The sequence below is a fragment of the Pristiophorus japonicus genome, chromosome 27 (genome assembly GCF_044704955.1).
Source record: "Pristiophorus japonicus isolate sPriJap1 chromosome 27, sPriJap1.hap1, whole genome shotgun sequence".
NCBI lineage: Eukaryota > Metazoa > Chordata > Chondrichthyes > Pristiophoridae > Pristiophorus > Pristiophorus japonicus.
The window spans coordinates 7145992-7167518 of NC_092003.1; the positions used below are offsets into that span (position 1 = coordinate 7145992).

Here is a 21527-nt window from a genome sequence, read left to right on the forward strand (position 1 = left end):
TGAGGGAGACCCGCACTGTCGGAGGGACAGTACTGAGGGAGCCCCGCACTGTCGGAGGGACAGTACTGAGGGAGCCCCGCACTGTCGGAGGGACTGTACTGAGGGAGTGCCGCACTGTCGGAGGGGCAGTACTGAGGGAGCGCCGTACTGTCGGAGGGGCGGTACTGAGGGAGCGCCGCACTGTCGGAGGGGCAGTACTGAGGGAGCGCCGCACTGTCGGAGGGGCGGTACTGAGGGAGCGCCGCACTGTCGGAGGGGCAGTACTGAGGGAGCGCCGCACTGTCGGAGGGGCAGTACTGAGGGAGCGCCGCACTGTCGGAGGGGCAGTACTGAGGGAGCGCCGCACTGTCGGAGGGGCAGTACTGAGGGAGCGCCGCACTGTCGGAGGGGCAGTACTGAGGAGCGCCGTACTGTCGGAGGGGCAGTACTGAGGGAGCGCCGCACTGTCGGAGGGGCGGTACTGAGGGAGCGCCGCACTGTCGGAGGGGCAGTTCTGAGGGAGCGCCATATGTCGGAGGGGCAATACTGAGGGAGCGCCGCACTGTCGGAGGGGCGGTACTGAGGGAGCGCCGCACTGTCGGAGGGGCAGTTCTGAGGGAGCGCCATATGTCGGAGGGGCAATACTGAGGGAGCCCCGCACTGTCGGAGGGGCTGCCTCTGCCTTTAAATTAACCAGTGATTGTAACCATTTTAAAATTAATTCTCGGGTCGAGACTGTCCCTAATTGCCCCTTGAGAAGGTGGTGGTGAGCCGCCTTCTTGAACCGCTGCAGTCCGTGTGGTGAAGGTGCTCCCACAGTGCTGTTCGGGAGGGAGTTCCAGGATTGTGACCCAGCGACGATGAAGGAACGGCCGATATATTTCCAATTCAGGATGGTGTGTGTGTGACTGGGAGGGGGAACGTGGAGGTGGTGGTGTTCCCATGCGCCTGCTGCCCTTGTCCTTCTGGGCGGTAGAGGTAGCGGGTTTGGGAGATGCTGCTGAAGAAGCCTTGGCGAGTTGCTGCAGTGCATCTTGTAGATGGTGCACACTGCAGCCAGGGGGCGCCGGTGGTGGAGGGAGTGAGTGTTGAAGGTGGTGGGTAGCGTGCCGATCCAGCGGGCTGCTTTGTCCTGGATGGTGGGGTCGAGTCGGGAAAAATCTTCCCAAAGCTTTTTCTGTCCCTTGCAATGCTCCGGTGTGATGGCTGGTGAGACCTGAGCAGATCTGTGCACGCTCTGCAACTAACCATCGCCGTTTTGCTCAAACACAGGCCTTCAGGCAATTGTCCCACCGCTTCCACGGGAAGGGGTCCGGCAAGATGAAGACGGAAAAGCGGATGAAGAAACTGGAGGAGGAACACGTGAGTTACACTTTGCTTTTCCCGGGTCTTTTCCCTCACAGGCCCCAAACCCTGCCTCGTTGTGACCGCACCAGCCAGTAGCCGGGGCAAATCGTTGGGCGGGCTATTCAGCCTCGGGGGGCATTGTAGCTGACCGCGAGCCACTCCCCCCTGCCCGGCGCCCAGGGGAACACGCAGTGAGCAGGAACTGTGGCTGGCTGCCTCTCCCTCTTGTCTTGTTGGCCGTCTCTCTCACGTTTTTTTTTGTCTCTCTCTCTCTCTCTGCAGCTATTGAGGAAGATGAGCTCCAGTGACACCCCCCTGGGAACTGTGGCCCTGCTGCAGGAGAAGCAGAAAGCGCAGAAGACTCCCTACATCGTGCTGAGCGGCAGTGGGAAGAGCATGAATGTGTACGTGAGCTGGGATGGGGTTTGTCGTCTCTCTGTCTCTCATTTACAGAGCTGTCAAGTCTGTGTTTTAAGTCTTTTTTTTTTCTCTCTCCCTCACAGGAACACGATCACCAAATGAAACTGGTTCAGCAAGCACTGACCTTTGAGCAGGGGACGGGGATTTGATTGTCGGGCAGATTTGCCTGTTTTATGAGCCGGTTTACATTCTCTCTCTCTCTCTGCTTTCCTTCTGTAAATTAATAAAAAGATGGCTTTTTTTTTTCTAAACTGTTGTGATTTGGTTGTGTATGTACTGTGGATCGCTGTGACCTTCCCTTCCCCTCCCCCCTGGGGGAATAAGGCCAGGTACATAGAAACTAGGTGCAGGAGCAGGCCATTCAGCCCTTCGAGCCTGCACCGCCATTCAATGAGTTCATGGCTGAACATGCAACTTCAGTACCCCATTCCTGCTTTCTCTCCATACCCCTTGATCCCCCGAGTAGTAAGGACTACATCTAACTCCCTTTTGAATATATTTAGTGAATTGGCCTCAACTACATTCTGTGGTAGAGAATTCCACAGGTTCACCACTCTCTGGGTGAAGAAGTTTCTCCTCATCTCGGTCCTAAATGGCTTACCCCTTATCCTTAGACTGTGACCCCTGGTTCTGGACTTCCCAAACATCGGGAACATTCTTCCTGCATCTAACCTGTCTAAACCCGTCAGAATTTTAAACGTTTCTATGAGATCCCCTCATTCTTCTGAACTCTAGTGAATACAAGCCCAGTTGATCCAGTCTCTCTTGATAGGTCAGTCCCGCCATCCCGGGAATCAGTCTGGTGAATCTTCGCTGCACTCCCTCAATAGCAAGAATGTCCTTCCTCAAGTTAGGAGACCAAAACTGTACACAATACTCCAGGTGTGGCCTCACCAAGGCCCTATACAACACCTCCCTGCCCCTGTACTCAAATCCCCTCGCTATGAAGGCCAACATGCCATTTGCTTTCTTAACCGCCTGCTGTACCTGCATGCCAACCTTCAATGACTGATGTACCATGACACCCAGGTCTCGTTGCACCTCCCCTTTTCCTAATCTGTCACCATTCAGATAATAGTCTGTCTCTGTTTTTACCACCAAAGTGGATAACCTCACATTTATCCACATTATACTTCATCTGCCACGCATTTGCCCACTCACCTCACCTATCCAAGTCGCTCTGCAGTCTCATAGCATCCTCCTCGCAGCTCACACTGCCACCAACTTAGTGTCATCCGCAAATTTGGAGATACTACATTTAATCCCCTCGTCTAAATCATTAATGTAGTGTAAACAGCTGGGGCCCCAGCACAGAACCTTGCGGTACCCCACTAGTCACTGCCTGCCATTCTGAAAAGTACCCATTTACTCCAACTTTTTGCTTCCTGTCTGACAACCAGTTCTCAATCCACGTCAGCACACTACCCCCAATCCCATGTGCTTTAACTTTACACATTAATCTCTTGTGTGGGACCTTGTCGAAAGCCTTCTGAAAGTCCAAATATACCACATCAACTGGTTCTCCCTTGTCCACTCTACTGGAAACATCCTCAAAAAATTCCAGGAAGGGAGTCTCCAAGATTTCACTGCAAAAACTGCACCCACCCTTAAAGGGGCCACTCGGGGCCAGAGAAGGAATATTAGACACAAGGCTGTGTGTCGGGCCATGTAGCAACATAGAAAGTAGTTGCAGGCCCTTCGAGCCTGCACCACCATTCAATATGATCATGGCTGATCATGCAACTTCAGTACCCCATTCCTGCTTTCTCTCCATATCCCTTTAGCCGTAAGGGCCACATCTAACTCCTTCTTGAACATATCTAACGAACTGGTCTCAACTACTTTCTCTGGGTGAAGAAGTTTCTCCTCATCTCGGTCCTAAATGGCTTACCCCTTATCCTTAGACTGTGACCCCTGGTTCTGGACTTCCCCAACATCGGGAACATTCTTCCTGCATCTAACCTGTCCAGTCCCGTCAGAATTTTATATGTTTCTACGAGATCCCCTCTCATTCTTCTAAACTCCAGTGAATGTAAGCCCAGTCGATCCAGTCTTTCTTCAGCGGACACTGGGACCCACTCCACTCCCAATGTAAAACTGCCCGTCCAATAAACCAGCGCGCACACACCACTCCACGTCTCGCCAATATTTATTTACACAAATACAAAGATTTCTCTGTGCACCCCCAGGAATGTAGAATGCTCACTGTGACACTCCCTCGGAAAACCACCTCGCGGCTGTCGGGGTGGGGGGGGGTGGGAAGCTGGACCCAACCTCCCGATCAAATGAGCACCCGCCCCCCCCGGTGGCTCGGTGATAATCAGCCTCCACGGGAAGCTTTTTGGGGGGAGAGCTCGGCCATGAGCGTGGCCTCCCTCTTTTCCCCCGGCGGGACAGCCAGGATTGGTGGGGGGGGGGGGAGAACATGTCGGCAAATTTAACCCTCCCCAAAAACGTACGGGGAATTAGAATCAAGAAAGCCTTAATAATCCAGAAGACGTGGCCTCAAAAGGGGAGTGGAGGCTCGCTGGGGGATTGGTGATTCGAACACACGGAGCTCACCCCACAGCGAGCAGAGCGGGAGGGCCCTTTAAACACCCCAGCGACCGTCAGCCGTAGTGCCCAGCGGACACCAACCCCGCTGAAGCGAGGGGGGGGGGGGGGGGAGACCTATTAAACAGTAGCCTTTCCTCTGATCCCGAACAGCTTTTACAATACACACACACACACGCGACCATGCTGCAGGAAGGGGTCCTCCCTTGAAGCGGGAATGCCCAGCTCTCCGCGCGCCTCGAGTTGGATCTTTTCACGGGAATAAACGGCAGCCGGACACAGTGTGCGCTGGCTCGGGTCCCCCCCCCCCCCAGAGAGCGAGCCCCAGCTGCTTCTCTCACTCCTTCGTCCCCTCCTCCTCCTCCTCACTGTCGTCCTCCTCGCTCTCGGAGTACTCGTAGTTCCGCCGGTTGGTGTTGACAAACAGGTCGCTATCGTCCTCCGACGTCCCGCCCTCGTCCGAGCCCCCGTTGCCGTTCTCTCTCTCCGGCCGACTGGAACGAAAGACAGGACTTTTGCATTTACACGGCGCCTTTCACGACCACCGGACGTCCCAAAGAGCTTTGCAGTCACTGCTGCGACGTGGGACACGCGGCAAGCTAATTTGCGCACAGCAAGCTCCCACACACAGCACTGTGATAATGACCCAGATCATCTGTTTCAGTGAGGGATAAATATTGGCCCCAGGACACCGGGGAGAACTCCCCCTGCTCTTCTTCCAATAGTGGCCCCGGGATCTTTTACATCCACCCGAGAGGGCAGACAGGGCCTCGGTTTAATGTCTCCTCCGACAGTGCGGGGCTCCCTCAGTACTACCCCTCCGACAGTGCGGCGCTCCCTCAGTACTGCCCCTCCGAAAGTGCGGCGCTCCCTCAGTACTGCCGCTCCGACAGTGCGGCGCTCCCTCAGTACTGCCCCTCCGACAGTGCGGGGCTCCCTCAGTACTGCCTCTCCGACAGTGCGGCGCTCCCTCAGTACTGCCCCTCCGACAGTGCGGCGCTCCCTCAGTACTGCCTCTCCGACAGTGCGGCGCTCCCTCAGTACTGCCCCTCCGACAGTGCGGCGCTCCCTCAGTACTGCCCCTCCGACAGTGCGGCGCTCCCTCAGCACTGCTCCTCCGACAGTGCGGCGTTCCCTCAGCACTGCCCCTCCGACAGTGCGGCGCTCCCTCAGCACTGCCCCTCCGACAGTGCGGCGCTCCCTCAGCACCGCCCCTCCGACAGTGCGGCGCTCCCTCAGTACTTCCCCTCCGACGGTGCGGCGCTCCCTCAGCACCGCCCCTCCGACAGTGCGGCGCTCCCTCAGTACTGCTCCTCCGACAGTGCGGCGCTCCCTCAGTACCGCCCCTCCGACAGTGCGGCGCTCCCTCAGTACTGCCCCTCCGACAGTGCAGCGCTGCCTCAGTACTGCCCCTCCGACAGTGCGGCACTCCCTCAGTACTGCCCCTCCGACAGTGCGGCGCTCCCTCAGCACTGCCCCTCCGACAGTGCAGCGCTGCCTCAGTACTGCCCCTCCGACAGTGCGGCGCTCCCTCAGCACCGCCCCTCCGACAGTGCAGCGCTCCCTCAGCACCGCCCCTCCGACAGTGCAGCGCTGCCTCAGTACTGCCCCTCCGACAGTGCGGCGCTCCCTCAGCACTGCAGTGTCAGCCTGGATTTTTTGGTACTCAAAATTCCCTGGAGTGGGACTTGAAACCGCAACCTTCTGACTCAGGCGAGTGTACTGCCCACAGCCGCGGCTGGCACTGGAGAAAGAGAACGTTGGAAATGAACGCTCTCGGCCTAAACACACCACACAGCCAGGACCGAGCCACACACAGCCAGCAGGAAAAATGGCCACGGCTGTGAACTAGGGGAGGGGGGCCCCCAGTTGCCCCTGGACTCTGGAGGGAAATTCCAGCCCGGGGTCCTGCTCCCCACACGCTGTCCCATCCTGGAGTGGGCCATTCGGCCCCTCGAGCCTGCTCCGCCATTCAATGAGATCGCGGCTGATCTTCTGTCTCAACTCCATTTTCCCCATAGCCCTCGATTCCCTTAATCACAAATCTCTCGATCTCAGCCTATATTGGACTGAGCCTCCACGGCCCTCTGGGGCAGAGAATCCCAAAGATTCACCACCCTCTGAGTGAAGAAATTCCTCCTCATCTCAGTCCTAAATGGCCGCCCCCTTATCCTGAGACTGTGTGACCCCTGGTTCTAGACTCCCCAGCCCCGGGGGAAACACCCTCCCTGCATCTACCCTGTCAAGCCCTGTAAGAATTGTGTCTGTTTCAATGAGATCACCTCTCATTCTTCTAAACTCTAGAGAATATCGGCCCACTCTACTCAATCTCTCCTCATAGGACAATCCCCCCCATCCCAGGAATCAGTCTGGTGAACCTTCGCTGCACTCCCTCAATGGCGAGTATATCCTTCCTTAGGTAAGGAGACCCAAACTGTACACAATACTCCAGGTGCGGTCTCACCAGGGCCCTGTATAATCGCAGTAAGACGTCTTTACTCTTATACTCAAATCCTCCCGTAATAAAGGCCAACGTACCATTTGCTTTCCGAATTGTTCGGGTGCCTTGCAGAGTCACACCCAGTCCTTATTTACTGGAGTGATGTTTCACTGTGTGTGGGGCAGTTCCCCAGGGAGTCGGGACTCCAGAAGGGCAATTCAGCCCCTCGAGCCTGTTCCGCCATCGAACGAGGACACGAGACCCAACTCCCTCCACCCGCCTTTGGCCCATCTCCCTTAATACCGACAGTTAACACAAATCCATCAATCTCCAATTTAAAGTTAATTGACCCAGTTAAAGTTAAAGTTAAATGGCCGTTTGCGGGAGAGAGTTCCAAACATCTACCACCCTTTGTGTGTGTGTGTGTAGAAATGTTTCTTAATTTCACTCCTGAAAGGTCTGGCTCTAATTTTTAGACTTTGCCCCCTTAGTCCTAGAATCCCCAACCAGTGGACATAGTCTCTCTCTATCTTCCCTGTCTGTTCCCCTTAATATCCTGAAAACTTTGATCAGATCGCCCCTTAACCGTCTAAATCCCAGGGAATACAACCTTAGTTTGTGTGTAATCTCCTCGTGATGCTGGAGTCCGGGTAACGTTCTGGTAAACCTTCGCTGTACTCCCTCAAAGGCCAATATACCCTCCCCAAAAACCTCAGAAGAACGAGGTGTGATCTTATCAAAATGTATAAGATTATGAGGGGGGCTCGACAAGGTGGATGCAGAGAGGATGTTTCCACTGATGGGGGAGACTAGAACTAGGGGGGCACGATCTTAGAATAAGGGGCCGCCCATTTAAAACTGAGATGAGGAGGAATTCCTTCTCTCAGAGGGTTGTAAATCTGTGGAATTCGCTGCCTCAGAGAGCTGTGGAGGCTGGGTCATTGAATATATTTAAGACAGTTTAACAGATACGGGGCGCGGGCGGGGAAGTGGAGCTGAGTCCATGATGGTATTAAATGGCGGAGCAGGCTCGAGGGGCCGAATGGCCGACTCCTGCTCCTATTTCTTATGTTTCTTATAAACCGACAGTGCGATCGCTCCAAGGCCAGTGTATCCTTCTGAATTTACAGGTGGGGATAGAGAGTGGGTCTGTGAGCGAGGGAGAGAGAGAGTCACTCGGGCTCCTTCGCGCTCTCGACGCCCAGAGATGGTTCAGGAGGTGTGTGGGTGATTGCAGCTTGTCCTCACTGAGCAGAATAAACCCCGCCACCCCCCCCACCCTTCCTCAGCTGGCCTGGTGTGTGTGGGGGGAGGCGGGGGGGTAGCAGGGTTACAGATTAGACACTCACCTCTCTGGCCTTTCTTCAGCCGGGTCGGAGAAACTGGCTGGCCTTTTAGGGGGTGAAAGAGAAAGGGATTAGAGGCAGGGCGAGCACAGATGAGCAAGGACCCTCAGCGAGACCCCCCCCCACACACACACACACACCCCCCCCGTCCGCAGCCGACCCACAGGGGACAGAGCAACCAAGCTCCCACCGTTTTCTGCTGTGGTCCATCCTTCCAATTTCCCCCCACCCCTTGCAACACCAAAAAGACTTGCATTTATATAGCGCCCCTCACATCCTCGGGTCATCTCAAAGTGCTTTACAGCCAAACACTTACTGGAGTGTGGTCACTGTTGTATTGTGGGAAACGCCAATTTGCGCACAGCAAGCTCCCACACACAGCAACGTGATAATGACCCGGATCATCTGTTTTAGTGATGTTGGTCGAGGGATAAATATTGGCCCCAGGACACCGGGGAGAACTCCCCCTGCTCTTCTTCCAATAGTGGCCCCGGGATCTTTTACATCCACCTGAGAGAGCAGACGCCTAATCCGCAAGACAGCCCCTCCGACAGTGCGGTGCTCCCTCAGTACCGCCCCTCCGACAGTGCGGGGCTCCCTCAGTACCGCCCCTCCGACAGTGCGGGGCTCCCTCAGTACTGCCCCTCCGACAGTGCGGCGCTCCCTCAGTACTGCCCCTCCGACAGTGCGGCGCTCCCTCAGTACTGCCCCTCCGACAGTGCGGCGCTCCCTCAGTACTGCCCCTCCGACAGTGCGGCGCTCCCTCAGTACCGCCCCTCCGACAGTGCGGCGCTCCCTCAGTACTGCCCCTCCGACAGTGCGGCGTTCCCTCAGCACTGCCCCTCCGACAGTGCGGCGCTCCCTCAGTACTGCCCCTCCGACAGTGCGGGGCTCCCTCAGCACTGCACTGGGAGTGTTGGCCTGGATGTTTGTGCTCGAGTTTGGGGAGTGGTGACTTGAACCCACGACGTTTGGATTGAAGAGGGGAAGAGAGTGCGACCCACTGACCCACGGCCGATGGTCCAAAGCTGGGAAGCGCCGAGACCCTGATATCTGGTGAGCTGCCCTCCCTGGGAGAGAGAGAGAGAGAGAGAGAGAGAGAGAGAGAGACAGCCATCAAGCTGCCAGCGCGAAGAGCTGAGGGTGTAGTGAGGCCGACACACACCGCCCTCTCGCTGCTCAGCGGCTCCCAGCCGGCGTTTAATACAGCGCAGAGCGCCCCAGGGTCCTACCACACGCCCTCCTTCCTCAGCTGCTTGATATGCTCCTTGTACAGGATGGACGTGATCTCCGCCTTCACTTTCTCGCCTTCCTCGATCGGGTCCACGATCAGGAAATCGCCTGAAGAAAGTAAAGCACGCAGAACGTCAGTTTCCGCCCCGCAAGCACGGAGCAGGGCCGTGAGAATTCAGAGCAGGAGTCGGCCATTCGGCCCCTCGAGCCCGCTCCGCCATTCCATGAGATCACGGCCGACCTTCGACCTCAACTCCACTTTCCCGCCCAATCCCTCGATTCCAAAAATCCACCGATCCCAGCCTTGAATATACTCAACGACTGAGCCTCCACGGCCCTCTGGGGCAGAGAATTCCAAAGATTCACCACCCTCTGAGAGAAGAAATTCCTGCTCATCTCAGTCCTAAATGGCCGACCCCTTATCCTGAGACTGTGTGACCCCTGGTTCGAGACTCCCCAGCCCCGGGGGGGAAACACTCTCCCTGCATCTACCCTGTCAAACCCCCTCAGAATCTTGTATTTTTCAATTAGATCGGAGGGGCAGTACTGAGGGAGCGCCGCACTGTCGGAGGGGCGGTACTGAGGGAGCGTCACACTGTCGGAGGGGCGGTACTGAGGGAGCGCCACACTGTCGGAGGGGCGGTACTGAGGGAGCGTCACACTGTCGGAGGGGCGGTACTGAGGGAGCGCCGCACTGTCGGAGGGGCGGTACTGAGGGAGCGCCGCACTGTCGGAGGGGCGGTACTGAGGGAGCGCCGCACTGTCCGAGGGGCGGTACTGAGGGAGCGTCACACTGTCCGAGGGGCGGTACTGAGGGAGCGCCGCACTGTCAGAGCGGCAGTACTGAGGGAGCGCCGCACTGTCGGAGGGGCAGTACTGAGGGAGTGCCGCACTGTCGGAGGGGCAGTACTGAGGGAGCGCCGCACTGTCGGAGGGGCAGTACTGAGGGAGTGCCGCACTGTCGGAGGTGCCGTCTTTCAGATGAGACGTTAAACCGAGGCCCCGTCTGCCCTCTCAGGTGGATGTAAAAGATCCCGGGGCCACTATTGGAAGAAGAGCAGGGGGAGTTCTCCCCGGTGTCCTGTATTTATCCCTCAACCAACATCCCTGAAATAGATGATCTGGGTCGTTATCACATTGCTGTGTGTGGGAGCTTGCTGTGCGCAAATTGGCGTTTCCCACAATACAACAGTGACTGCACTCCAAAAAGTGCTTCATTGGCTGTAAAGCACTTTGGGACGTCCGGTGGTCGTGAAAGGCGCTATGTAAATGCAAGGCTTTACATGTCGCACAGTCTGCTGATAAACGCAGAATCCCTGGCCCGCTGATTATACCCAGTCATTCCACCATGATAGGCCTCACCCGCCCCCTTCATTTAAAGGGGCCTCACACCCCTCTTCATTTAAAAGGGCCTCACCCGCCCCCTTTATTTAAAGGGGTCTCACACCCCCCTTCATTTAAAGGGGCCTCACACCTCCCTTCATTTAAAGGGGCCTCACACCTCCCTTCATTTAAAGGGGCCTCACCCACCCCACTTCATTTAAAGGGGCCTCACTCACCCCCCCTTCATTTAAAGGGGCCTCACCCACCCCCCTTCATTTAAAGGGGCCTCACCCACCCCCTTTCATTTAAAGGGGCCTCACCCACCCCCCTTCATTTAAAGGGGCCTCACCCACCCCCCTTCATTTAAAGGGGCCTCACCCACACCCTTCATTTAAAGGGGCCTCACCCACACCCTTCATTTAAAGGGGCCTCACCCGCCCCCCCAACACCGACTGCACGCTGCCCGAGCTGGGAAACGGCGGGGCCCTGTGCGGTGTGGCGCGAATCATTGAGGGACTGGCGTGAGGGCCCAGTTCCGCGAGCGCAGGCGCAGACGCAGGCCCCGGTCCCGTGTGCACCGTACCTCGCTTGATCCAGATGTTCTTGCGGAACTTGGTGGGCATGCTGACGAGGAAGTGCTCCCCCTCGGGGGTCTCCACCTCGTGGAGGTTGTTTCCCGGCGTTCCCAGCACCTGTGGGAACAGGCGCAAGATTAAATACAGCCCGCGCACCGTCTCCTGACAACAACTCCCCGCATTTATACAGCGCCTGCCACTCAAAAACACCCATCGGCCCCTCACTGGAGCGATTATCGATCAACATTTCGACACGAGACACTTGGTGAGATATCGGCGCAGGTGACCAAAAGCTGGGTCAAAGGTCGGTTTGAAGGAGCGTCTTGAAGGAGGAGAGAGGCGGAGAGGTTTAGGGAGGGAGTTCCAGAGCTTGGGGCCCAGGCAGCTGAAGGCACGGCCACCGATGGTGGAGCGATTATAATCAGGGATGCTCAGGAGGGCGGAATTGGAGGAGGGCAGAGATCTCGGGGGGGTTGTGGGGCTGGAGGAGGTTACAGAGATAGGGAGGGGCGAGGGTCATGGAGGGATTTGTAAACAAGGAGACTTTTAAAATCGAGGACGTCTCAAAGTGCTTTACAGCCAATGAAGTACTTTTGGAGTGCGCTCGCTGTTGTATTGTGGGAAATGCCAATTTGCGCACAGCAAGCTCCCACACACAGCGATGTGATAATGACCCGATCCTCTGTTTTAGTGATGTTGGTCGAGGGATAAATATTGGCCCCAGGACACCGGGGAGAACTCCCCCTGCTCTTCTTCCAATAGTGGCGGCGGGATCTTTTACATCCACCTGAGAGAGCAGACGGGGCCTCGGTTTAACGTCTCATCCGAAAGATAGCACCTCCAACAATGCGGCGCTCCCTCAGTACCGCCCCTCCGACAGTGCGGCGTTCCCTCAGTACCGCCCCTCCGACGGTGCAGTGCTCCCTCAGTACTGCCCCTCCGATGCTGGCCTTCATAGCGAGGGGATTTGAGTACAGGGGCAGGGAGGTGTTACTGCAGTTGTATAGGGCCTTGGTGAGGCCACACCTGGAGTATTGTGTACAGTTTTGGTCTCCTAACCTGAGGAAGGACATTCTTGCTATTGAGGGAGTGCAGCGAAGGTTCACCAGACTGATTCCCGGGATGGTGGGACTGACCTATCAAGAAAGACTGGATCAACTGGGCTTGTATTCACTGGAGTTTAGAAGAATGAGAGGGGACCTCATAGAAACGTTTAAAATTCTGACGGGGTTAGACAGGTAAGATGCAGGAAGAATGTTCCCGATGTTGGGGAAGTCCAGAACCAGGGGTCACAGTCTAAGGATAAGGGGTAAGCCATTTAGGACCGAGATGCGGAGGAACTTCTTCACCCAGAGAGTGGTGAACCTGTGGAATTCTCTACCACAGAAAGTTGTTGAGGCCAATTCACTAAATATATTCAAAAAGGAGTTAGATGAAGTCCTTACTACTAGGGGAATCAAGGGGTATGGTGAGAAAGCAGGAATGGGGTACTGAAGTTGAATGTTCAGCCATGAACTCATTGAATGGCGGTGCAGGCTAGAAGGGCCGAATGGCCTACTCCTGCACCTATTTTCTATGTTTCTATGATGCTGGCAACATCTCCACGGGACAGAGGCCGTCCCGTCCAGGAACACTGCCGGTACTGTTCCACCCGAGGATGCAAGCCGACAGTGACTTCACATCTTTTTGCTGCCCAGATTAAATTGACCGGTCTCCAAAACCTGGGATCAGCGGAGAAACTACTAAACTCTGGGCTGATTTCCATTGAAGATTGGGGAAGCAGGTACAAAATTAATCAGCTCCTAATCACTGTTTTGAAATTGAGCTTCACGGTGATGACTGTTGCAGTCAAGTAGCCTTCTGACATTCCGCGTGGCACCCGTACCCCAGTGAGAGTCAGTGTGTGTGGGACCTGTACCCCAGTGAGAGTCAGTGTGTGTGGGACCCGTACCCCAGTGAGAGTCAGTGTGTGTGGGACCCGTACCCCAGTGAGAGTCAGTGTGTGTGGGACCCGTACCCCAGTGAGAGTCAGTGTGTGTGGGACCCGTACCCCAGTGAGAGTCAGTGTGTGTGGGACCTGTACCCCAGTGAGAGTCAGTGTGTGTGGGACCCGTACCCCAGTGAGAGTCAGTGTGTGTGTGGGACCCGTACCCCAGTGAGAGTCAGTGTGTGTGGGACCCGTACCCCAGTGAGAGTCAGTGTGTGTGGGACCCGTAACCCAGTGAGAGTCAGTGTGTGTGGGACCCGTACACCAGTGAGAGTCAGTGTGTGTGGGACCTGTACCCCAGTGAGAGTCAGTGTGTGTGTGGGACCCGTACCCCAGTGAGAGTCAGTGTGTGTGGGACCCGTACCCCAGTGAGATTCAGTGTGTGTGGGACCCGTACCCCAGTAAGAGTCAGTGTGTGTGGGACCCGTACCCCAGTGAGAGTCAGTGTGTGTGGGACCCGTACACCAGTGAGAGTCAGTGTGTGTGAGACTGTACCCCAGTGAGAGTCAGTGTGTGTGGGACCCGTACCCCAGTGAGAGTCAGTGTGTGTGGGACCTGTACCCCAGTGAGAGTCAGTGTGTGTGAGACTCTACCCCAGTGAGAGTCAGTGTGTGTGGGACCCGTACCCCAGTGAGAGTCAGTGTGTGTGGGACCTGTACCCCAGTGAGAGTCAGTGTGTGTGTGGGACCCGTACCCCAGTGAGAGTCAGTGTGTGTGGGACCTGTACCCCAGTGAGAGTCAGTGTGTGTGGGACTGTACCCCAGTGAGAGTCAGTGTGTGTGGGACCTGTACCCCAGTGAGAGTCAGTGTGTGTGAGACTGTACCCCAGTGAGAGTCAGTGTGTGTGGGACCTGTACCCCAGTGAGAGTCAGTGTGTGTGAGACTGTACCCCAGTGAGAGTCAGTGTGTGTGGGACTGTACCTCAGTGAGAGTCAGTGTGTGTGGGACTGTACCCCAGTGAGTGTGGGACTGTACCCCAGTGAGTGTCAGTGTGTGTGGGACCCGTACCCCAGTGAGAGTCAGTGTGTGTGGGACCTGTACCCCAGTGAGAGTCAGTATGTGTGGGACCCGTACCCCAGTGAGAGTCGGTGTGTGTGGGACCCGTACCCCAGTGAGAGTCAGTGTGTGTGGGACCCGTACCCCAGTGAGAGTCAGTGTGTGTGGGACCCGTACCCCAGTGAGAGTCAGTGTGTGTGGGACCCGTACCCCAGTGAGAGTCAGTGTGTGTGGGACTGTCCCCCAGTGAGAGTCAGTGTGTGTGGGACCTGTACCCCAGTGAGTCAGTGTGTGTGGGACCCGTACCCCAGTGAGAGTCAGTGTGTGTGGGACCCGTACCCCAGTGAGAGTCAGTGTGTGTGGGACCCGTACCCCAGTGAGAGTCAGTGTGTGTGGGACCCGTACCCCAGTGAGAGTCAGTGTGTGTGGGATCCGTACCTCAGTGAGAGTCAGTGTGTGTGGGACCCGTACCCCAGTGAGAGTCAGTGTGTGTGGGACCCGTACCCCAGTGAGAGTCAGTGTGTGTGGGACCCGTACCCCAGTGAGAGTCAGTGTGTGTGGGACCCGTACCCCAGTGAGAGTCAGTGTGTGTGGGACCCGTACCCCAGTGAGTGTCGGTGTGTGTGGGACCCGTACCCCAGTGAGAGTCAGTGTGTGTGGAACCCGTACCCAAGTGAGAGTCAGTGTGTGTAGGACCCGTACCCCAGTGAGAGTCAGTGTGTGTGGGACCCGTACCCCAGTGAGTGTCAGTGTGTGTGGGACTGTACCCCAGTGAGAGTCAGTGTGTGTGAGACTGTACCCCAGTGAGAGTCAGTGTGTGTGAGACCCGTACCCCAGTGAGAGTCAGTGTGTGTGACACTGTACCCCAGTGAGAGTTAGTGTGTGTGGAACCCGTACCCAAGTGAGAGTCAGTGTGTGTGGGACCCGTACACCAGTGAGAGTCAGTGTGTGTGGGACCCGTACCCCAGTGAGAGTCAGTGTGTGTGACACTGTACCCCAGTGCGAGTTAGTGTGTGTGGGACCCGTACCCCAGTGAGAGTTAGTGTGTGTGACACTGTACCCCAGTGAGAGTTAGTGTGTGTGGGACCCGTACACCAGTGAGAGTCAGTGTGTGTGACACTGTACCCCAGTGAGAGTTAGTGTGTGTGGGACCCGTACCCCAGTGAGAGTCAGTGTGTGTGGGACCCGTACCCCAGTGAGAGTCAGTGTGTGTGAGACTGTACCCCAGTGAGAGTCAGTGTGTGTGGGACCAGTACCCCAGTGAGAGTCAGTGTGTGTGGGACCCATACCCCGGTGAGCGTCAGTGTGTGTGAGACTGTACCCCAGTGAGTGTCAGTGTGTGTGGGACCCGTACCCCAGTGAGAGTCAGTGTGTGTGGGACCTGTACCCCAGTGAGAGTCAGTATGTGTGGGACCCGTACCCCAGTGAGAGTCAGTGTGTGTGGGACCCGTACCCCAGTGAGAGTCAGTGTGTGTGGGACCCGTACCCCAGTGAGAGTCAGTGTGTGTGGGACCCGTACCCCAGTGAGAGTCAGTGTGTGTGGGACCCGTACCCCAGTGAGAGTCGGTGTGTGAGGGACACGTACCCCAGTGAGAGTCAGTGTGTGTGGGACCCATACCCCAGTGAGAGTCAGTGTGTGTGGGACCCGTACCCCAGTGAGAGTCAGTGTGTGTGGGACCCATACCCCAGTGAGAGTCAGTGTGTGTGGGACCTGTACCCCAGTGAGAGTCAGTGTGTGTGGGACCAGTACCCCAGTGAGAGTCAGTGTGTGTGGGACCTGTACCCCAGTGAGAGTCAGTGTGTGTGGGACCTGTACCCCAGTGAGAGTCAGTGTGTGTGGGACCTGTACCCCAGTGAGAGTCAGTGTGTGTGGGACCTGTACCCCAGTGAGAGTCAGTGTGTGTGGGACCTGTACCCCAGTGAGAGTCGGTGTGTGTGGGACCTGTACCCCAGTGAGAGTCAGTGTATGTGGGACCAGTACCCCAGTGAGAGTCAGTGTGTGTGGGACCCGTACCCCAGTGAGAGTCAGTGTGTGTGGGACCTGTACCCCAGTGAGAGTCAGTGTGTGTGGGACCTGTACCCCAGTGAGAGTCGATGTGTGTGGGACCTGTACCCCAGTGAGAGTCAGTGTGTGTGGGACCCGTACCCCAGTGAGAGTCAGTGTGTGTGGGACCCGTACCCCAGTGAGAATCAGTGTGTGTGGGACTATACCCCAGTGAGAGTCTGTGTGTGTGTGGGACCCGTACCCCAGTGAGAGTCAGTGTGTGTGGGACCTGTGCCCCAGTGAGAGTCAGTGTGTGTGGGACCTGTACCCCAGTGAGAGTCAGTGTGTGTGGGACCCGTACCCCAGTGAGAGTCAGTGTGTGTGAGACTGTACCCCAGTGAGAGTTAGTGTGTGTGGAACCTGTACCCAAGTGAGAGTCAGTGTGTGTGGGACCCGTACACCAGTGAGAGTCAGTGTGTGTGAGACTGTACCCCAGTGAGAGTCAGTGTGTGTGGGACCCGTACCCCAGTGAGAGTCAGTGTGTGTGGGACCCGTACCCCAGTGAGTGTCAGTGTGTGTGGGACCCATACCCCAGTGAGAGTCAGTGTGTGTGGGACTGTACCCCAGTGAGTGTGGGACTGTACCCCAGTAAGAGTCAGTGTGTGTGGGACCAGTACCCCAGTGGAGTCAGTGTGTGTGGGACCCATACCCCAGTGAGAGTCAGTGTGTGTGAGACTGTACCCCAGTGAGAGTCAGTGTGTGTGGGACTGTACCCCAGTGAGAGTCAGTGTGTGTGGGACCAGTACCCCAGTGAGAGTCAGTGTGTGTGGGACCCGTACCCCAGTGAGAGTCAGTGTGTGTGGGACCAGTACCCCAGTGAGAGTCAGTGTGTGTGGGACCCATACCCCGGTGAGCGTCAGTGTGTGTGAGACTGTACCCCAGTGAGTGTCAGTGTGTGTGGGACCCGTACCCCAGTGAGAGTCAGTGTGTGTGGGACCTGTACCCCAGTGAGAGTCAGTATGTGTGGGACCCGTACCCCAGTGAGAGTCAGTGTGTGTGGGACCCGTACCCCAGTGAGAGTCAGTGTGTGTGGGACCCGTACCCCAGTGAGAGTCGGTGTGTGAGGGACACATACCCCAGTGAGAGTCAGTGTGTGTGGGACCCATACCCCAGTGAGAGTCAGTGTGTGTGGGACCCGTACCCCAGTGAGAGTCAGTGTGTGTGGGACCCATACCCCAGTGAGAGTCAGTGTGTGTGGGACCTGTACCCCAGTGAGAGTCAGTGTGTGTGGGACCTGTACCCCAGTGAGAGTCAGTGTGTGTGGGACCTGTACCCCAGTGAGAGTCAGTGTGTGTGGGACCTGTACCCCAGTGAGAGTCAGTGTGTGTGGGACCTGTACCCCAGTGAGAGTCAGTGTGTGTGGGACCTGTACCCCAGTGAGAGTCGGTGTGTGTGGGACCTGTACCCCAGTGAGAGTCAGTGTGTGTGGGACCCGTACCCCAGTGAGAGTCAGTGTGTGTGGGACCCGTACCCCAGTGAGAGTCAGTGTGTGTGGGACCTGTACCCCAGTGAGAGTCAGTGTGTGTGGGACCTGTACCCCAGTGAGAGTCGATGTGTGTGGGACCTGTACCCCAGTGAGAGTCAGTGTGTGTGGGACCCGTACCCCAGTGAGAGTCAGTGTGTGTGGGACCCGTACCCCAGTGAGAATCAGTGTGTGTGGGACTATACCCCAGTGAGAGTCTGTGTGTGTGGGACCCGTACCCCAGTGAGAGTCAGTGTGTGTGGGACCTGTGCCCCAGTGAGAGTCAGTGTGTGTGGGACCTGTACCCCAGTGAGAGTCAGTGTGTGTGGGACTATACCCCAGTGAGAGTCGGTGTGTGTGGGACCCGTACCCCAGTGAGAGTCAGTGTGTGTGGGACGTGTACCCCAGTGAGAGTCAGTGTGTGTGGGACCCGTACCCCAGTGAGAGTTAGTGTGTGTGGGACCCGTACCCCAGTGAGAGTCAGTGCGTGTGGGACTATACCCCAGTGAGAGTCAGTGTGTGTGGGACTGTACCCCAGTGAGAGTCAGTGTGTGTAGGACCCATACCCCAGTGAGAGTCGGTGTGTGTGGGACCCGTACCCCAGTGAGAGTCAGTGTGTGTGGGACCCGTACCCCAGTGAGAGTCGGTGTGTGAGGGACACGTACCCCAGTGAGAGTCAGTGTGTGTGGGACCCGTACCCCAGTGAGAGTCAGTGTGTGTGGGACCCGTACCCCAGTGAGAGTCAGTGTGTGTGGGACCCGTACCCCAGTGAGAGTCAGTGTGTGTGGGACCCGTACCCCAGTGAGAGTCAGTGTGTGTGGGACCCGTACCCCAGTGAGAGTCAGTGTGTGTGGGACCCATACCCCAGTGAGAGTCAGTGTGTGTGGGACTGTACCCCAGTGAGAGTCAGTGTGTGTGGGACCCGTACCCCAGTGAGAGTCGGTGTGTGTGGGACCCGTACCCCAGTGAGAGTCGGTGTGTGTGGGACTGTACCCCAGTGAGAGTCAGTGTGTGTGGGACCCGTACCCCAGTGAGAGTCAGTGTGTGTGGGACTGTACCCCAGTGAGAGTCAGTGTGTGTGGGACTGTACCCCAGTGAGAGTCAGTGTGTGTGGGACTGTACCCCTGTGAGAGTCAGTGTGTGTGGGACCCGTACCCCAGTGAGAGTCAGTGTAGCTTTTAGGAGTGTTAACAAAATATGGCTGACAGAGCTATTAAAAGTAAGTGAAGCTCGTTCACATCTGTACAAAGAGTCACATCTCCAGCAAACAGTGGCTCACATGACACAGATAAGGGAGAAAACTGTGAGCTGACCAGCAAGAAATGGCAAGATAAGATGGAGATGGGACTGAGACAGAAGGTGCGACTATCTACAGCTAATCACAAGGTAGACTAAATCAAGGTGATTGGAATAGATCACATTATAACATAAGATCTTAAGACGATAAGAACTAACCTGATTAACCGAAGATAAGCTGGTTGTGGGATTGATGGAGAGACAATGAAAGGCAGGACCCCCGTGTAGCAGATAAGACCAGGGCCCAGCCACAGCTGTAGTGACTGAATTCATGCAGCAAGTAGGGATTCTGTCAGGTCACCTGCTTTGTTTGCGAGCAAGTATAAAAGGTAGGGGCATCCCAGTGGGGCAACTTGGATTAAGGACACCGGATATCGAGCTCAGAGCATGTGAGGTCCATCCAACCGTCTGCTTGTAAGTTCCCCTATCTCTGTAGCCTCGTCCAGTCCTCCCTAAACCTCTCTGCCTTTCTCTCCTACTGTAAGACGCTCCTTAAAACTGATCTCTCTGACCGAGCATTTGGTCCCCCTGTCCCAATATCTCCTGATGAGGCTCGGGGGTCAAATGTTGTTTGATAATGTTCCTGTGAAACGCCTCGGGAGGTTTTACCCCAGAGGGAACAGGCCAAATCTGCCCATTCTCTCCTCCTAGCACAACCCTCTCAATCCAGTGAAGCTCAGTTGCACCCGTCCAAGGCAAGCATGGCCTTCCTTACCCGCACAATCTGCTGCTTCTCGGACGGGGGCGCGTAATCGCCCAGCACCTCCTTCACCACGTGTTTCCTCTTCGTCGCCTGGGACATCTTGGGGCGAAGCCTTCAGCTCGGCCGGCGTCCAGTAAAACCTGCCGCAGGAGGAGAAAGAGAACGACTGAGACCGGGGAGGGGGTCAGCGCCAGGTCCCTGCTCCGACACGAGCGCCCAAACCCTCCCCGAAAGGACCGTGCATTTAGAGAGAGCGGCTTCTAACACCCACCCCCCCCCCTGCCCCAATCAATCCGACCCCCGGCAAAACGCAGCGCAAGATGTGCAGCAAACGGTCGAAGGGGCCAGGATTGGAGGAGTGGGGAGATCTCGTGGGGTGGGGTCACCGAGATAGGGAGGGGTGTAGGGGCTGGAGAAGGTTACAGAGATAGGGAGGGGTGTAGGGGCTGGAGGAGGTTACAGAGATAGGGAGGGGTGTAGGGCTGGAGGAGGTTACAGAGATAGGGAGGGGTGTAGGGGCTGGAGGGGGTTACAGAGATAGGGAGGGGTGTAGGGGCTGGAGGGGGTTACAGAGATAGGGAGGGGTGTAGGGCTGGAGGGGGTTAAAGAGATAGGGAGGGGTGTAGGGGCTGGAGGGGGTTACAGAGATAGGGAGGGGTGTAGGGCTGGAGGAGGTTACAGAGATAGGGAGGGGTGTAGGGCTGGAGGAGGTTACAGAGATAGGGAGGGGTGTAGGGGCTGGAGGGGGTTACAGAGATAGGGAGGGGTGTAGGGGCTGGAGGGGGTTACAGAGATAGGGAGGGGTGTAGGGCTGGAGGGGGTTAAAGAGATAGGGAGGGGTGTAGGGGCTGGAGGGGGTTACAGAGATAGGGAGGGGTGTAGGGGCTGGAGGGGGTTACAGAGATAGGGAGGGGTGTAGGGGCTGGAGGGGGTTACAGAGATAGGGAGGGGTGTAGGGCTGGAGGGGGTTAAAGAGATAGGGAGGGGTGTAGGGGCTGGAGGGGGTTACAGAGATAGGGAGGGGTGTAGGGCTGGAGGAGGTTACAGAGATAGGGAGGGGTGTAGGGCTGGAGGAGGTTACAGAGATAGGGAGGGGTGTAGGGGCTGGAGGGGGTTACAGAGATAGGGAGGGGTGTAGGGGCTGGAGGGGGTTACAGAGATAGGGAGGGGTGTAGGGCTGGAGGGGGTTAAAGAGATAGGGAGGGGTGTAGGGGCTGGAGGGGGTTACAGAGATAGGGAGGGGTGTAGGGGCTGGAGGGGGTTACAGAGATAGGGAGGGGTGTAGGGGCTGGAGGGGGTTACAGAGATAGGGAGGGGTGTAGGGCTGGAGGGGGTTACAGAGATAGGGAGGGGTGTAGGGGCTGGAGGAGGTTACAGAGATGGGGAGGGGTGTAGGGCTGGAGGAGGTTACGGAGATAGGGAGGGGTGTAGGGAGGAGGGGTTACAGAGATAGGGAGGGGTGTAGGGAGGAGGGGTGTAGGGGGGAGGGGGGTGAGGGAGGAGGAGGGGGTGAGGGGGAAGGGTCTCACCGGTTCTCAGACACATTACTGCCCCGCAGCACTTCCGGTCCGTCCCCGTTCTGCCTCCCCCCGCTTCCGGTCCGTCCTCATGTCCCCGCCCCCTCCAAAATTTCAAAGTCCGCTCCGTCGTGTTTCCCGTTCCCCCCGCCCCACTTCCGGTGCGCTCAGGATCTCGGCGGCGGGGCGCGAGGTTTGTGGGGAGCGCGGCCCCGGGCCCGGGCCCCGGGGGGAGAGAGGCTGACCCCCCCCCGGACACACAGGGAGCCCCGAGGGGGGGAGGTTAAAGGGCGGCGCGGGGTCGTG

General features: G+C 57.0%; 2 protein-coding genes across 2 annotated transcripts in view; one reads left to right on the forward strand and one right to left on the reverse strand.

The window, feature by feature from the left end:
- LOC139239334 (U4/U6.U5 tri-snRNP-associated protein 1-like) overlaps positions 1-1997 on the forward strand; it is a 10126-nt gene extending 8129 nt beyond the window's left edge. Inside the window, exons 2-4 of the mRNA XM_070868009.1 lie at positions 1204-1341; positions 1609-1730; positions 1830-1997. Coding sequence (XP_070724110.1) covers positions 1204-1341; positions 1609-1730; positions 1830-1848 — 279 coding nt within the window. The 3' untranslated portion in view covers positions 1849-1997. The remainder of the gene's footprint in view (positions 1-1203; positions 1342-1608; positions 1731-1829) is intronic.
- A 1880-nt stretch (positions 1998-3877) lies between these two features.
- On the reverse strand, positions 3878-21303 carry eif1ad (eukaryotic translation initiation factor 1A domain containing). The gene is made up of 6 exons (XM_070867961.1): positions 21234-21303; positions 19717-19844; positions 11225-11333; positions 9318-9426; positions 8089-8130; positions 3878-4793 (listed from the first exon to the last, which is right to left on the reverse strand). The coding sequence occupies exons 2-6, from the start codon at positions 19801-19803 to the stop codon at positions 4637-4639; spliced, it is 504 nt and encodes a 167-aa protein (XP_070724062.1). The 5' UTR covers positions 19804-19844; positions 21234-21303; the 3' UTR covers positions 3878-4636.
- Positions 21304-21527: the final 224 nt, after the last annotated feature.